The 17,834-nt window shown below is 39.8% G+C and overlaps 1 protein-coding gene across 8 annotated transcripts in view; it reads left to right on the top strand.

Moving 5' to 3' along the window:
* Positions 1–17,834, top strand: part of ARHGEF3 (Rho guanine nucleotide exchange factor 3) — a 306,647-nt gene that overhangs the window by 164,771 nt on the left and 124,042 nt on the right. For all 8 annotated transcript variants that reach the window (XM_019654352.1, XM_019654346.1, XM_019654345.1 and 5 more), the window contains one exon: positions 24–86. In XM_019654352.1, coding sequence (XP_019509897.1) covers positions 24–86 — 63 coding nt within the window. The remainder of the gene's footprint in view (positions 1–23; positions 87–17,834) is intronic.

Genomic DNA, 17,834 nt, shown 5'->3' with positions numbered 1-17,834 from the left:
TTGTTTTATTGTTTGTTTTGCAGCGGAAACGGAAGCAGAGCGCTCAGGATGAGGATGCTGTTAGCCTTTGTAGCCTCGACATAAGTGTAAGTACAGTCCTCCTTACTGCCCTTTGCCACAGGAACACCTCTCATCCCTGGCTCTTATTTGTTAATATGCTGCGTGTTAAGTGGGCTCCCAGGGTCCGACCATGGAAGTTGTGACCTGGGGGAAAACTCTTTAAGATGTATATATTTTTCATTTTACTGGAGAAAGCCGTGTGGCCAACTTAAACTTCCAAGCCAAGTTGTTTATCACCTGTGTCTTTTCTGTCTTAAAATGGATTATATGATTCAGTGTATCTGGGTAGAATCTAGGTGAACACTACTGTGCTATTTTAGAAGCTGGTTCCAGAAGATGGACCCGATGTTTGTCACTCTTTGGGGGAAGTTAGCAGGTTGGCCCAACTCAGGCAGCCGTGTGGCCCAAAGGCAGAAAGAGGTCTCCAGCAGCACGGCTGAGTGAGTGGCTTGGCATTCAGCAGATCTTAGTTTACCATTTGGGTGACACCTTCTCTCACCTCTGATTCCTTATCTGGAAAAAAGGGATGAAAAGACTTAATCTAATAAAACTTTTGTGAGAATCAAGTAAAACAATAAACGTGAGAATACCAAGCACATTGCCTGGTATGCACTAGGCATCCACCAACTGTTAGCCTCACTGTGCTTTCCTTTAAAAGCAGAAGTTTGCAAAAATATTTAAGTGAGGTGGTAGTTGAGTGCTGGTGATGGTGGAGGTGAAAGCCTTTTTTGGATTTTTTAGGCCGATGTCCTTGAATGCCTAATTTCAGCAGCTTTCTTTGCCTGGCCTCCTTGTCTCCCCGCTGACACAAGTAGGAAGCTTACCTGGACCCCTGATGCCCTGGTTACCCAGGGGAGAAGGGGATATGTATTGAGGCTCTTCTTGGGCTACTAATCTATTCATCTTTTATGCTTCCTTGGAGTTTAAACGTTGTGCATGTTGTTGGATCCATCTAGCATTGGGCCTGTGTCTTTCTCCTCTACAGAGAGCCCAAAAGCCATTATTGTAAGATGAAAAGGTTTCTGTGCTAAGTATGAAGAACTGGGCCATGGTCCTGGCTCTGCCTATAACTAATGGTGTAACTTTTGGCAAGTCATTTCTTCTCTCTGGGCCTCAGTTTCTGCATTTGTTTTAAAAAAAGAGGTTTAAGATCAAGTCTTCTAAAACCATTGTGAAAATTTGAATCTTCATAGAACATGGGTTATCGGGTTCTTATCTGACGACATTTATTTACCAGTATAAACAATGCTCTTTTAGTCATTTTTAATTGCAGAGTGTTTTGTTGCAAGCAGCCATGACAGAGTAAGTCTGAGCTGTCATCTAATTAATGTACTCGTGCATCTTTATTTCACCATATGGTGTTTGTTCCAGTCTTTAGGCCATCAGATTGATGGGTTTGGACCAGTTTACTAGGTTGCCATGGCAACAGGACAAAAAGATGATGTTCCCCTGGGTTTTACTTTACTCACTGAATGTTTTATTATTGGTAAGTGAAGTTTATGGAACTTCCCTTCTCGGCAACAAGTTGTTTGTGTTTGAATGTTTTAAATTTTGTGGAAATTATTAGAACCGTTGACTTTTAGAATTTAAAGAGCCCTTAGCCATCATGTATTCCTATCCCCTCAATTTGCAAATGAAGAAATAGAAGCCCAGGGAGGTGTAGTGATTTAGGCAAGACTTTAATCTAGGTGATTTCCAAGATCATACCTTATCATACAATTTTCCTCAACCATATTTATTTTTTAGGGAAACATGTCTCTAGAAGGTTTTTATCAAAGAATCACCAAACTCGCTTACGTGAAAAGATTAGTATTTGCAATTGCGAATTGTGATTTCTCTCCCTCTCTCCCTCTCTCCCTCTCTCCCTCTCTCCCTCTCTCCCACCCCTTAACTATCTCATATCATGTTTTGTCATACTAAAGATACTTTTAGGAAAAATAAATCTACCTTTATGCTTAGGGATTCAATTATGGCCAAACACCTTTCTGATTTGCCTGGCATTTTTTCCTGAATGTTAGCAAACAGATTCCAGAAACCGGGCAGACTCTCCTCCAGATATTGTCACTTAGTATTACAATAATTGTAAAAGTTAGAAGAATCCTAGAAGCTGTTAGAGGACATGAAAACCAGTGTTTTGCAAGTTTATTTACAACCCAAGTCATGGAGATGACAGGATGGGTGACAGATCGAACTGTGGCCACACAGGAAGTGGTACTTATTTTCAGCGCCTTGCACCTAGCAGGCACTCAGTAGAGATGAGTTGAATGGAATGAAACGGTTGGTGAAGCCACTCATGAGATGTTTTGCCTAATAAAGATGAGTCCACTAAATTAATTGTTCTAATAAATAAATGGTGCCTTTGTAGGTGACTCAAAGGTGCTTTTAAATGGTGATACCCAGTAGAGTTACAGTGCCTTAATGAACCAGCAACATTACTGAAGGGTTGTTTTGAGCCTGTTTCTTCTATGTGTAGTGGAAAGTAATATCTGAAAAGAGGTGGGTTCCCATGGATGACTCATACTGGAGGATGTGAGGGTTTGGGAAAGTGATATTAGTAACTCTCGATTTTGATTCCATTTAATGAGTGGAAAGACATTCACCAGATGTCTTTGAACAAGAAGTTGCTAGATGAGGGGACAGGGGTCTTTTGGGGATCGTGGTCAAGTTTCCATTGAGTCACAGCCCAATGCTGTGTACAACACAGCTCTTGGTAAATACTTATTAGCCGATGAATTTTAAAAATAAAAACAGTGAGCCCTCCTAATGTGTATATGGAATTTAACACACATACCCCTTTTAAAGAAATGTATCTGTGACATAAAGTTGGGAAATGTTAACACAGATGAAATCTTCCCCCTTTGATTAAAAATTATGTATAGAGCTCCTTAGGTTGTCTGAGTGATGATAATACCAGACATTCCCGCTGACATCTCGCTATATTTTCAAGCCTCAGATGACGACTCTGATAGGTGCTTAGAAGGGAGTTTTCTACTAAGCTCCTCTCCAACCTTCTATTAAACTTGAGCTTAGAGACCAAATAAGAGTGGGAAGCTTGAAAAAAAAAATAGAGAAAAATAAAGAAAAGAAAAAAAGCTTATTCTTACAGAATGGGGATCCTCAATTGTTTAGAAGGTTGTGGACTCTTTTGGGAATCTGGTAATAACAACACTGGACTCCAGAAAATTTTACAAGATTGAGGTGTGATTTTATGGGCCCCCTGGAGCCGTGCCAAGACCCCATATTAAGAGTGCCTCTTGGGCCGGCTGAGTGGCTCAGTTTGTTAAGAGCTCGCTCAAGAGTTTGAGCTCTGAGCAACAGTGGTTCGAGTCCTGGCCCGAGCTGAGCTGCTGCTGAGCTGCCAACAGGTGGCAGGATGGCTCAGCTAAAAAGAAAAAAGAAAAAAAAAAAAAGGAAAAGCGTGCCTCTTAAAAAGAACATTGGGAGGGTCTTAAGGCATGCTGATGTATCTCCAAAGAATTATCCTTCCACCCTGTACCCCCAGCACTTGGTGAAAAATGAATTGTGACTGGAGAGTCCACACTACTTGACTATATAATTGGTCTCTATTTTTTCCCCACCACTTTACCCAAATCCGCTGGCTGAGTCCCCAGCTTCCTGGCAGGATAGAACACAAACTATTCCAGAAAAAAAAAAAAAAAGAAGCAGCAGAAGCAGCAGCAACCTTCTTTTGAGAACAATTTTCAGAGTGGAGCGTGCTCCCAAGCAGCCACCTACAAATCTCCTCTCACGTCAAAGGATATGACTGTGATGATTTCAGGGACATTTCTTTTCCCACAGCACTTTTCTAGTTTAAATTCTAACTGGTGAGAGATGCCTGAGTGAAGAGCTGGGGTTCCTGGTGCCCCAGGAAAGCCCTTGGTGGAAGAGCCAGGTATTTCCCTGAAGCGGGGTAGGGTGTGGGATGGGGGGAACATTGCTTAGCACCAAGCATTCTTTCTCAAACAAAACAAATGAGCTCTGGCGTGGCATAAAGAAAATAGTTTCCAATGATAAAAAATAATGTAGGAAATAAGAAAGAATATATGTTCTTTGTAGAAAATTTGGAAAATGTGAACAATAGAATTCATTGGTAATCCCATTGCAAAGCAGTAGCTACGTTTTGATGTATTACCTTCCTGGCATTGTACACACACTCACTTTTTCATTACAAAATGTTGCAGACATATGAAATGGTATAAAGGATAATATAAAATTCCATGTAACTACCAATGCAATTGAAATATGTCCTTAACTGCAAAGCCGAAGGCCCTTGTAAACACCCCTTACACTGCTGAGTTTAATGTTTGTTGTTGCCATGCCTGTCTGTGAACGTGCTATGTACATGTATACCTAAACAGCACATATATTTTCAACCAGCTTTAAAAGTGTATATAAGCACACAGTTTTTAAAAATTGGGATTGTAACACATATTTAGTTCTATATTTTTCCTTTACTACATTGAGATCATTGTCAGCATGTCTTTCATGCTGAAAGAGTCCTCAAAAACATTATTTTTAGTAATTATAAAGTACTTTGTCAAATGGATGCATCAAATTTATATAACCAATCCTTCATTGGCTATTTAGATAAGTTACAACTTTATTAGAAATAACACTGATGGGCATCCTAGAATACCTTTGTGTAATCTTTTATGAATAGGATAAAGTGGGTAAAATGTGAAATTCCTGGCTAAAGGGGTATGAATATTTTTTAAACCCATGAACAGGTTTATATCCCTTCCGGCAGTGAGAGGTGAAAATGCAGTTCAGAGCAGTTGAATATCTTGTACAGAAGCTCAGGGTGGGGGATTGTTTTCAGGTTTCTCTGGCCCATATCTCTTTCACCTTTATCTCTGGTCCCTTACTAAGCCTGTGACTTTAATATGGGACATTTGCTTATACCCCCTCTTTAAGAGGAGTCCTTCCTGCTGCCCCCGGTGGGGGGTGGGACTGGTAATGGTGGAGCTGATAGTGGGGCATCGTTTCTATGATGGTGGGGCTTCTACATGGTAGCAGGTGCAACCATGACTGGGAGTGAGATAAGAGCCATTTAATCCTCGCAACAGTCCCATGACCATCGGTGTTATCATACCCTTTTTGAAGATGAGGAAACTGAGATTCAGGATAAGCAACTTTCTCCAAGTCCCAGCTTGTTGTAGATTCAAGCCCAGGATGGTTGGATTCCATAGCTTCCACATACTGCCTTCGGGACAGGAAGGAGATGAAAGCACTTGGCTCCATGTCTTCTAGTGGAGGACGATGTACATAGGACATTCATCTGACTTTGTTGGCAAACCACCTTTGATGTTTATGACGTACATCCCCAGATTTCCATTACTGTGCTTTCCGATTACTTACCCTGTTGCACGGATGCTCAAAGCACAAGTGTTGATATAGAAGGGGGGAAAAAACCTTTCCTGTCTTGATTAAGCGAAAGGACATTTTATTGCTAGGATACGTTGAACCAGACGTGGAATAGCAGCAGGATTACTTTATCTCTACTTGGTGGAGTCCAGATAATTTGAAAAGATACCATTTCTGTGGTTCTGTTTCTCTTAGTCTGTTCTGGAACTTGCAAACTGGGGAGATTAGTCTTGCCCCAGCCAGCATGAGGCCTTGATGAATCACATGGCAGATTTTAATAATGCTCTTATCACCAAGGAGACCAGGCTTGCCTCTGAGAGTGGGTCTTCATTAGCGCATGCTTGTATTTAACCTGTTGGCATTTTTTCCATTTTGGATTTATGATCTGCCCTTGCTGCCTGTGAAATCCTTTGGGCCTAAGGTAGTGGATACCCTATGCTGAGTTCAAGGCTCTGCCATCTCTGATGGCAGATTTGCTCATTGTTGATATAGACACATTTTTTCTTATCTTTGTCCTAACTGATTAGGTGGTGGAATTGTCATAATCACTGTGATCTTTTTCTCTTTGATCCACCTCTTGAAAAGGACAGGGCAGAAATTCCAAGGAGCTGTCAGGACATATTCTCAGAAGTTAATGATGTAACAAAGTATCAGTGATCGTTTACTACTTCCCTTCAAGGTGACATCAATGGGGCAGATGTTAATGAGGGTGCGCATGCTCCAAGAATACTTATTTGTTTGAATTTGTCATCAGAATTACAAACTTTGGGAGCTTAGAGACTGAACACTGCTCTGTACCTCAGTTTCCTCACTTGTAAACTGAAATCATAACAGTGCCCCTCCTTAGAGTTGTAAGGATTAAAATGAATTAATTCATGTAAAACACTTAGGACCTGCCCCATAGTAAGCATAAAAAATACTAGTTATTGTGGCTGTTGATTTCATAATACAAAATCAATTCTATGATTAAATTTGAGGGTACTTGTTGGCACCAGTGTTCCATAAATATAATTGACTATGAAGTTAAAAAAAAACCAAAACCAATATATGAACAGACATATACAAGGAGTTTTATTACAGCATTTAAAAATAATAGCCAAAAAGCTGAAAACAGCATGCATATCTGAGTTATATAGACTTGTAAATATAAGATGTAAGTATAAAATAAAATTACAGAACACATAAAATATAAATTATGCTCCTAGATGTTTATAAATATATTTTTCCATGCAAAGGAGTAAAGATGGAAGAACATACACTGCATTGTGGATATTGGTTAAGTCATGAGATTAGAATTATGAGAGGGGTTGATTGAGTTTCAGGGCTTCTTAACCTTTGTCATCTTGTGAAACCTATGAACACCTCTTTGCCCCAGAAGACTGTTTATATGTGCTTAAAGTAAAATACGTATGATTACAACAAACCCCAGTTATATTGAAATGCAGTTATCCCAATATTTATAAACAAATTTGTAGTAAGAGTTACATATGTGCTTCTTTTTTTTTTAAAGATTTTTATTGGGGAATTGGGGGGATGGGAACAGTGCTGGGGAATTGGGGGAAGGGGGACAGACAAGTTGCTGTCGTTTTGTTCTTCAGCCTCGTTGTGGAGGACGTTGCTTCACTGGCCCAAGTTGGCACCATCATTGCGCTCTTCCTGGGGGAGGCAGATCAGTCGCCGGCTTCTGGATGGCCGCTCACGCTGACTGCTGGCTACACAGTAGTCCATGGCAACCCACTGCCACAGGGGTTGCAGCCTACGCCGTTGCCGGTGACTCACAGCAGCCCAGCTCCAGATTGAGCTGTTGTTCAACATCTTAGCTGTGGAGGGCAGTGTCACTGGCCCTCATATGTGGGATCCCAACCAGGTCCCTCTGGCATCCCAAGCCAGTTCTTAACCATTGCGCCACTCGGCCGGCCCTACATATGTGCTTCTTAACCAGTACACCAAGTAACAAGATCTGGCAACAAGCCTAATAACTAATATACCTTCCATGAGATAAGAGTAAATGATACTTTTAAATGCTCACTCCAACCACCACACTGATTTGAAAATATAGTGATTTCTATGGTGACAAACTCACAGGTCTGCTAAATGCTTCTGTGATGTGTGGCCTCCATACTTAGTGGAAGGAAATGCTAAATTTCAGTTCCTAGTAAAACTAAAGATGTATTTTTTTCCATCTAAGATGACAGATGTCCTGAATTCATCCATGGACTCCTTGTGGGGTGTGAGAATTCTAGATTAAGAATCCCTGTTTAAAATACTCAATCTGTTATGGTAAGCTTTGTATGGTATTAGTTTAGTAATTCAGAGGACTGAAGTAAATACAACAAATATAATTGATCTTGACCTATTGGTACATAAGGTTGTCAGTGTTTTAAAGGAGAGAATGTAAAACATTATATAAAAGTAAGAGAGAGGGATAATGATGATGATGTTTTGGGGAAGACCTAGCAAAGAAAAGTAATTTTAGGGTAGAAAAGTGTTCTTATTTTTTAAAATATGAATACTGAAGTATTTAGGGGTAGGGTGTCATGATATATGTAATTTACTTTTGAATACTTTCACATTAAATATAAAGTGAATATTTCAAAAAGAAAAAAACATTTTATTTTTAATTATACAAATAACACTGCATAATTTCCATTGTTAAAAAAAGGAAACAACAGAAATAGAGCTAACAGCCCCTTGAGCATTTCCACCCCCCACCACCTCCCTCACCCCACGTTTCACTTACCTCCTCAGGTATGATCCTGATTATCCGCTTAGTCTCCTCCCAGATATTTAGATATAGTTAGATATAGAGATAGATACAGATATTAAAAAAAATTAGTTTGTGGTGGTCTTTCAAGGATGTAATGTTGTGATTTTTAGTTTTATTTGCAACTTGTTTTTTCTTTTCTTTTAAGTAGTCTTTATTTTTTAGAGCAGTTTTAGGTTCACAGAAAAATTAAGCAGAAAGTACAGAGAGTTTCTATATACACTCTCCCCTCACACATGCACAGCCTTCCCCTACTATTGACATCCCAACCAGAGTGGTACATTTGTGACAACTGCTGAACCTACATTGACACATCGTTATCAACCAAAGTCCATAGATTACATTAAGGTTCACTTGGTGTTGTACAGTCTATGGGTTTTGACAAATGTATAATGACATGTATCCACCATTACAGTATCATACAAAGTAGCTTCACTGCCCTAAACATCCTTTGTGCTGCACCTATTCGTCCCCTCCTACTCACTGATGGCAGTGATATTTTTATTGTCTCCACAGTTTAGCCTTTTCCAGTAGGTCATACAGTATCTAGCCTTTTCAAACTGGCTTCTTTAACTTATACATTAAAGTTCCTCACTTTTTTTTTTAAATCACTAAACTATTCTATCATATGGATGTAGCATAGCTTACTTATCCATTTGCCTAGTGAAGACTGTGTCTCATTGTTATAACTACTGCTCATTAGTACATAAAACAAATGAGTCATAGTTTATTTTAACATGCTTCTCCATGGTGTTAGCATGATTCCCCATTGAGGGGCACTTTTGTTGTTTCCAGTATTTCCCAGTTACAAACAATGACTATCCCTATACTCCAGAACAAGTACCGTATTTGCCGGCGTATAAGACGATTTTTTGGCCCTGAAAAATATGCCTCCAAGTGGGGGGTCGTCTTATACGCCAGGTACACTTCAGATAGACTGCCCATAGTGCTTGCCCCGTGCCATAGTGGCCTCCCGATGCCCGCCCACTTCATTCCACATACCGTTCAGGCATCAGCAGCGCTGCTGGGTGTATGCTCGGCTGTTATGCGATTTTGCTGTTATGCGATTTTACCACACTCGCAAAATCACACACAGCCGACCATACACCCAGTATGATAGCGCAAAATCGCGAATCGCGATACCATACTGGGTGTATGGTCGGAAGAGGGGGTAGTCTTATACGGCGAGTATATAACAAACTCTGTATTTTGAGTGGAAATGTTAGGGGGTCGTCTTATACGCCCAGTCGTCTTATACGCCGGCAAATACGGTAGTAAGGTCAATGCAAAAAAGTGCCTGCGGACACTTGCTCTGTTAATGTTAGTGTGAATAGTGTTAAATTGTCAATTTTGTAGTTCGGATTCATGTGCTATTTCATTCTGCTTCCATTCATGGATACCAAAAGAAAAGCAAACAAAAACCAAATTGTTATCAAATGCACATCTGGACAGGCTGTTAAAATTAGTGGAGAGGGAAAATTTTGTCTCTATCACATGTACTTCACAAGTAATAGTGTGTATATTCCTTCTGCATCATCCATGGTTAAAAAAAAAAAAGAAAAAAAAACCAGTTGTGAAACCAAAGAATAAGTTTGTTACATTGACAAAGTTTGCATCTCAATTGCCTTTAACGTTTTGTAGTTTATCATTAATTTTTATTTTGACTGAGATTATTTGCAGTGAAAAGTCACTAGAAAATAATTGTTCACAAATGTTTTTTCTTATGATTTTTTTTTTCTAAAGCGAAGCCTGGGCCTGTCCACCTGAAAATTATGTAAATAATCTTGGTTAGGAAGTTTCATCCGGGCTTCCGTTCTCAGCTAATTGAGTTTTTCCCTAAATGACTTATGTAATTGCATCAAGCTGAATCTTTGATCTGGTTATATATTCCTGGTTTCAATAGCAGACATTATTTTTCTTACTTTTCTCAGTTGCGCCTGATACTCATTCTCTGAAGAAAAGGTGGTATGTAGACTTTTCCCTTGACATTTCCTGTGCATAAACTTTTTATATTATTTGATTGATACTGAAATTCTTGGGCAACTTCTGAAATATGTCAGAAGAATGAAGGGTCCGTTTGGAGAATTCTCGTGGTTTGTGTGTCTTCTTCCACCCTGCTGTCTAACTCGTACTGCTATGTGTGGGCCATTTAAAAATATATATATTTGTTTATTTTTTTCAGTTACAGTTGACATTCAATATTATTTTATATTAGTCTCAGGTGAACGTGTTTAGACATTTATATAATTTATGAAGTGATCCCCCCCAATTAGCCTGGCACTATACATAGTCGTTGCAACAATATTGACTGTATTCTCTATGCTGTACTTTACATCCCTGTGACTATTTTGTAACTACCAATTTGTATTTCTTAATCCCTTCACCTTTTTCACCCAGCCCCCCCAACCCCACTCCCATCTGGCAACCATCTGTTTGTTCTCTGTGTCTATGAGTATGTTTCTGTTTTGTTTGTGTGTTTATTTTGTTCTTTAGGTTCCACATACAAGTGATAGCATATGGTATTTATCTTTCTCTCTCTGACTGATTTTACTTAGCATAATACCCTCTTGGTCCATCCATGTTGTCACAAATGGTAAGATTTCATTCTTTTTTATGGCCAAGTAATATTCTATTGTATATATCTACCACCTTTTCTTTATGCAATCGTCTATTGATGGACCTTGGGTTGCTTTGATATCTTGGCCATTGTAAACAGTGCTGCAATGAACATAGGTGTGCATATATCTTTTAGAGTTAGTGTTTTGGGTTTCTTCATATAAATATCCAGAAGTAGAATTGCTGGGTCATAAGGTAGTTCTATTTTTAGTTTTTTGAGGATCCTCCAAACCATTTTCCATAGTGGCTTCACCAATTTGCAATCCCACAAACAGTGTATGAGGGTTGCCTTTTCTCCGAGTCCTTGCCAAACACTTGCTGTTTGTTGATTTATTGATGATAGCCATCCTGACAGCTGTGAGGTGATATCTCATTGTGGTTTTTATTTGCATTTCTCTGATGATTAGTGACGTTGAGCATTTTTTCATATGTCTATTGGCCATGGATATGTCCTCTTTGGAGAAATGTCTATTCAGGTCCTCTGCCCATGTATTAATTGAATTGATTGGGGTTTTTTTTGGTGTTGAGTGTATGAGGTCTTTATAGATTTTGGATATTAACCCCTTATTAAATGTATCATTGGTAAATATCTTCTCCCATTGAGTAGGCTGTCTTTGTTTTGTTGACAACTGTACAAAACCTTTTTGGTTTGATATAGTCCCATTTGTTTATTTTTTCTTTGGTTTCCTTCTCCCTAGGAGATAGATCAGAAAAAAAATCACTAAGAACAATGTCAGAGAGTTTACTGCCTGTGTTTTCTTCTAGGAGTTTTACGGTTTTGGGTCTTACATTTAAGTCTCTAATCCATTTTGAGTTTATTCTTTTATATGGTGTAATAAGGTAATCCAGTTTCACTTTTTTTTTTTTTGCATGTATCTGTCCAGTTTTATATGTGGACCATTTTATGGTGAGAGTAGATCCAGCATAAACAGATGGTCTCTCTATAAGCAACATTCATGGCCAGTATTGATGATGAAACATTTGAAACTGAATCATGGGCTTTTCTTAAATGGTCAAAATGCTAGTTTTTTGTTAGCTCCTTAGAAATCCTGCAGGAAACTAAAGGTGTTTATTATGGTTCTTTTATGAGCAGACTGACCTTTTCCTCTTATGGTTCTATAAATGAGATTTCTTTAACTCCCACATACACCTCAAAATATCAGTTTCTAAAATTAGAATCCTCTAGGAACACTAAAATCAATAACTCTAAAAGTGTTTTCTTTGCCTTTATTTGGCAGGGGAAGGTGATGCTTTTGCTGGACAGGTCTATATAAATTCCATCAAAGATATATTTATTACTATACAATTAACATGTTCATTTGTTTATTCTTTAGTGCATTCATTGAATCATTGATGAACTAATTCAATACGCTGGTATTTATTGAGCTCTACCTTGTGTCAGGCACAAAGACACCGAAGGACGTGAACCTAAGACTCATTCATCTGTGGACAAGTGGGAATTGCTGTTGATTTTTTTTTTTTTTTACAAGTTAACCAAGCACAGAGAAGGGACGTTTTAGCTGCACCCAGGATTGGTTTTCTCATTTTGTTAAGGGAGTAATTCTAGACTGTTGGTTAGTTTTGAAAGAAAGAAATTTTGCTATAGATTCTGCTGCTGTTTTCTCCCCCTTAGAGTATCTTTGAAATGGACTTATTTTCTTCTATCTGGTCAACCCAAAGGTTCACCTAGGGAAGTGATTCACTTTATGCAAAAGCTGACCTTGACAAATTATGCTGTATGGCACGTGTGCTTTGCATCTGTTCTCTCCTTGCAGTGAGGGTATAGGGTCTGGGAGCATTGGGTTTCTGAGCAAGATCTCTAGAATTTTTAGACCCACAAGGGACCTTAGAGATGATCTCATTGAATACATTTCATTTTGTAGTTGTGGCAATTGAAGCTAATTCAAGTATCCTGCCCAAAGTGACAGAAGACAAGTGAGAATACAAGTTTTGGGACTCGTGTTCTGGATTGTACCTTAAATCCAGGAGAAGGTAGAAGCTAACAGTTTTGACTCTGGTGTTTTGCATTCTGGCCTCACCACTTTCTAGCTGTGTGAGACCTTGGACAACATAATCAACCTCTCTGTGTTATGGTTTACTTGGCTGGAAAATGCAGGTGATAATAGAGTTGCTATAAGGATTCACTACGATAATGTAAATAGGGTTGTGGCACAATGCCTGGTAAATTAAAGTAAGCACTTAATTACTGTTGATATTGTAAAATAAACCAGGACCATGGAACAGGATATAGGAATATTATCTATTTTAGGCACTACTGTCTCCCTGGTGCCCCAGAAAGTTCCTGGTATGTTTCCAGCTGTCAGTCAAGATTTGTTGAATGTATTTTTTTCAAATGTCAATTTGGTAATTCATTAAGTATAAATAATACCAGGGAAATGGAAATAAAAATGATGTTTATGTGTGGCTTAAAGTAAGAGGGTTGTGGAGTTCTATGCCTGTTTAGGGGGAACAAGTTTGTTTTTAAGTGGGCCATTTCTATACATAATAATTAATAGGCATATTCAACAAAATGCCCCCAGCTGTTGATTTTATTCTGCAAAGCTTGATTCAAATCGAAGCAGTCTCAATCAATAGGTGATTGGCCAGTAACGCTGCTGTCAGCTCTGTCTTTAAATACAGCCAGAACCACCCCATTATCACCTCCAGTTGGACCACCTTTATCAGGCCCCCATCATCTCCATAGTGTCTGGATCAGGTGTCGGCAAACTGTGGCTCATGGGCCACATGCGGCTCTTTGAGTACGTTCCATTTCAAAAGTTTGCCAACCCCTGGAAGAGCCAGTCCTGTCCCTCACAACAATTTAAAAATTATTTGAGAGCCATAAATATATTTTTACAAATAAGGAAAATTTAAAGTACTATTATAAATGAAACTATGTTAGTTTTATTTTCATTTTCAATTTTACTTCAGAGCCACATGTACAAACCCAAAGAGCCGCATGTGGCTCGCGAGCCGCAGTTTGCTGACCCCTGGCGGCTCTTCCGTCTCAAAAGTTTGCTGACCCCTGGTCTGGATGACTCCCACCTGGTCTTCCTGTGTCTGCCCTTGACCTTCCGTTATTCACTCTCAACACAGCAGCTAGAAGATTTCTTTCACCATGTTTTCCCGAAAATAAGACTAGGTCTTATATTAATTTTTGCTCTAACAATCTACATTTATTCATGTATAAAAATCTACATTTATGCAAACAGTCATGTCTGGCTGATAATCTTAACTGAGGCTTATGTTTGGGGTAGCATATTACGAGCATCCTGAAAAATCATGCTAGGGTTTATTTTCCAGTTAGGTCTTATTTTCGGGAAAATATGGTAAGCCTAAATCACACGTTGCCTCCCTCCTCTCTCAGTGGCATTTGCCACATCTTCCTAGTGGTTGGTCTGTGAGGCCCTGCACAATCAGGTCATGTCACCTACTAGTCTCCCCTTTCTGTGCTGTCATCACATTGGCCCTCCTCTTATTCTTTACACTCACACTCCAGGGCCTTGCTGTTTCTATGTGGAAAGCTCTTTCAGATACTCAGGTGACTGACTGCCTCCTTTTCCTCCTGGTATCTGCTCACGTGTTCTTCGGCCTTTTCTGTCTCCTTATGTAAGATAGCATTTCCATTCCCCAGCCCCCACTCCACCTTATTCTTCTTACCTGACTTTCTTTTTTTCCTTCATGGTATTTATCATCACCTGCCACTCCATAAGTATTTTCTATTCATATTTGTCCACACTAGAATATAACTTTTATTTTCTTTTTCTGCCATATGCCCAACATCTGGGATGGTCTCTGCCACAGAGTCCATCCAATTAACATTTGTTGGATAAATGAATGAGTGGCCACTTCATTGTTCATATTTTTCATGCTGTCTTTAGAAAGTTACTGTAAACATGAATTGGTTTTCATCTTGGCAACATTTTAAGAATGTCTGTCTTCCTCTAGCCATGGATTTACAATTCCTCATTTTAAAAGAAAAGCTTTAAAACAAGAGGCAAAACCAAGGCCTACCTGAAGAGACCTTGTGATATCCAAAGCAAGATAAGTGAGCATAATGCCAGGCTTTTACAAGCTAATAAAATCAGTCAGCCTGAAGAGAAGAGGATCCTAGCAGTGTGGGATGTATCCATGATTTCTGCAGATGTGGAATTGCTAATGCCAGTGCGTACACATCGAACTCAGTTCATGCTACAGGAATCTCTCGGGATAATGGTAGGAACGGAAACTTTCTGTTAAAATGAAAACCATCCCCCTCTGAAGTCTCCATTTCTTTCCATTTAACTGGTATTTATTGAGTGCCGAGCACTGTTCCTGGTACCCACCATGTGGTTATAGGAGAGAAGCGTGTAAGGAGTTGTCAGTCATGTTCAGCTCTGGTTGATCCATTTAATGGAAAGGAGTGGACTTCAGGTCATTTAAAAACAGTGGACTACCAGTACATACATCATTTGTATCTTACCCTGGAATGCGGTCTGGTGATTACATTGAAGTGTGAGCATGCCTTGAATTCTTGAGCATTTTCAGTACTGTGAAGAAAATAAGAAATCCACTTGGGAGAGACCCAGCTTCGTAGGGACTAGAATGTGGCGGGTTCTCCCATGTGGACCTGGGTGGAATTCTTCCCCACTCGCCCTCCGGGGTTATTGGAGGAGCCTCACCTGGGAAAGTGATGTAGGGCACCCGCCATGCTGCCCCACCACCTTTAGCTCCCCTTTACCTTCTGCGTTTAGCTTATCTTACTTGGAGAGGGTAAATACAGCTGTGGCTTAAAAATGCCTGTTATGAACTATAAGCTTCAAAGACAGTGGAAAACTACATAAGAGGTGCCGAATGGACCCCAAAATGGACCTGATGTTCTCCTCAGCTCAATCATGCTAATAACTTAAAAGAAAGGTAGGCTTTAAAAAAATTGTTAATAGCCCCCAAAAAAGGTAGACGATTCACCTATAGCTAACAGTGGTGACTGCACTTTTAATAAAACGTCAGTGTTCACAAATGGCACCTCACCAGCCACCTGTCTAAATGTCATCAAAGTCTGAGGAGTTGACTAAATTCCATAGGGAAGATAGAAGGGAGAAAACATCTTAACATGGTTTGGTTTTCACCAATTTGAATATGTTTAGCTGAAAAAACTTTGGCTTTAAAAAATCCTAAATTATTCCCCTTTATAGTCACTATTTCACATTGCTTTCACATGGAAGAGGGAGTTTGCTTGTTATTATCTTTCTGATGTGCCTTTTTCTTAGCTGTTGACAGCTCTGCCCTGCTGTCTTTGCCATAGCAGTCATTCTTCTTCCTGGTTAATCCAGCTTTGTCACATCAGGTCTCTGCCACATTGCTGCTTTAAGTTTTGCTGTATTCCTCCATGATAGTCTCCCTCCCTAATACAAGCAGCAATTGAGGCTGAAATTTAATTTAAATTACCGTCAGATTGCGGAAATAGGCCTGCCGTGTGCATGCTGTCCCCGCCGGGAAGTGGAGGGGTGTCTGAAATGAGAAACGGGCTGGCTGCTGAAGACAGTCATGAAGAATGTATCTGAAAACAGGGATGGTATGAAGGGAGGGTTATCTCTGTGTGTTATATAATGAAGGGTTTGATTTATGGGCTCCTGGGGAGCCACAGTAAGCTGCAAAATTGCCACGAGGACCCAGAGCTTTTGTTTGGTTTGTGAGTTTATGTTTGACTGAAGGTCTCAAGTTGTTGGTGGAGCAATGATGTTTTATTGAATAGACTGAAATGCTATTACATTTTATGTGATGTGGTCTTAAAGAAGCAAGTGTGCTTCCGAGAGAAGGATACCGAGAAATTTCCCTCCTCCTACAAAGGTCTATGTTAAGTAGCATTAATCATTGAATAGCTGCCTGGGGTACAGGTGATGGGGAAGACATGTCTAGATTGTAACATCTTCAAGGGCCTTACATGCATGTTTACATTCTTTTTCTCATTTATTCTTTCATATGCATGTTGATTGAGCATCTTCTACACTTGCATTGTGTTGGTGGTGAGAGGATAAAATGGTGAACAAGCTAGGCGAGGTTCTGGTGACTTACAGCCCAGTGGAGGAGGCAGACATTAATTAATAATCACAGTAACAAGAATGCAAAAACCAGTGGAAATAAAAGCTTTGACAATGAGAAAAGCATGCCGCTGTGAGGGCATTTAACCAAGAACCTAGTCATGGAAGGTCAAGGAAGGCTTCTTTGGGGAAGTGAGATATTAAAGAAAGGAGGATGTTAACTAGGTTAAAGGAGAAAGGAAAAGATGCAGCATGTGCAAGGGTCCTGTGGCAGGACGGAGCATGCTGCTTTGAAGGCAAGTGTGGCTGGTAGGTGGTAGATCATGACCAGAGCAGTCAACAGAAACCAGACTATTTAGAACCTCAAAGGGCATGTTCAAGATTTAGATCTTTGAAGTTATCCTAAGAACAGTAGGGAGTCACTATGGGAGGAGGGGGAGTTGAGAGAAAGTTAAGCAAGGGTGTGGTTTCTGTTTTGAGAAGATTCCTCTGGCTGCTGAGTGGAGAATGGCTCAGAGGAGGCCAAGGTTAGATGCAGAGGACCAGCAGGAGGCTGCCCCACTTTCCTGATGATGGTGTCTAGGACTTAGCTGGCTGTGGAGCAGATGAGTTGGAGGGCCTTGTGTAGAGCTCTGTATGTTTACTGCCTTGGCTTGGATGGGCACTTTTCAGCATGGATTAGAAGACTTAGGTTTTATTTTAACTTCTGTCATTATGCAGCTATCAGACTTTGTACTTGTGGCTTCACCTCTCTGGACCTCAGTTTCCACATCTTTAAAGTAATATAGTCAGATTACATCCTCTCCAGTACCAAAATCCCCTGTGTCTGTGATGTTCGGGGTACCATGGGTTTTTCAGGGAGGTGATTAAAAGGGAAATACATTAGATGTTGGTTCATAATGGGAGACCAATATGTAAGTTTGTTTATGTAACCACCTTGCTTCAAGTCCTTTTCTCCAACTCCTTGGATGATGGAAGAAGACATAAGCAGTCAGGGACACGTATGTGTA

The sequence above is a fragment of the Hipposideros armiger genome, unplaced genomic scaffold (assembly GCF_001890085.2).
Source record: "Hipposideros armiger isolate ML-2016 unplaced genomic scaffold, ASM189008v1 scaffold_220, whole genome shotgun sequence".
Taxonomy (NCBI): Eukaryota; Metazoa; Chordata; class Mammalia; order Chiroptera; family Hipposideridae; genus Hipposideros; species Hipposideros armiger.
Note: the sequence above shows the minus strand (reverse complement) of the source record. Positions and strands in the feature narration are given on the sequence as shown.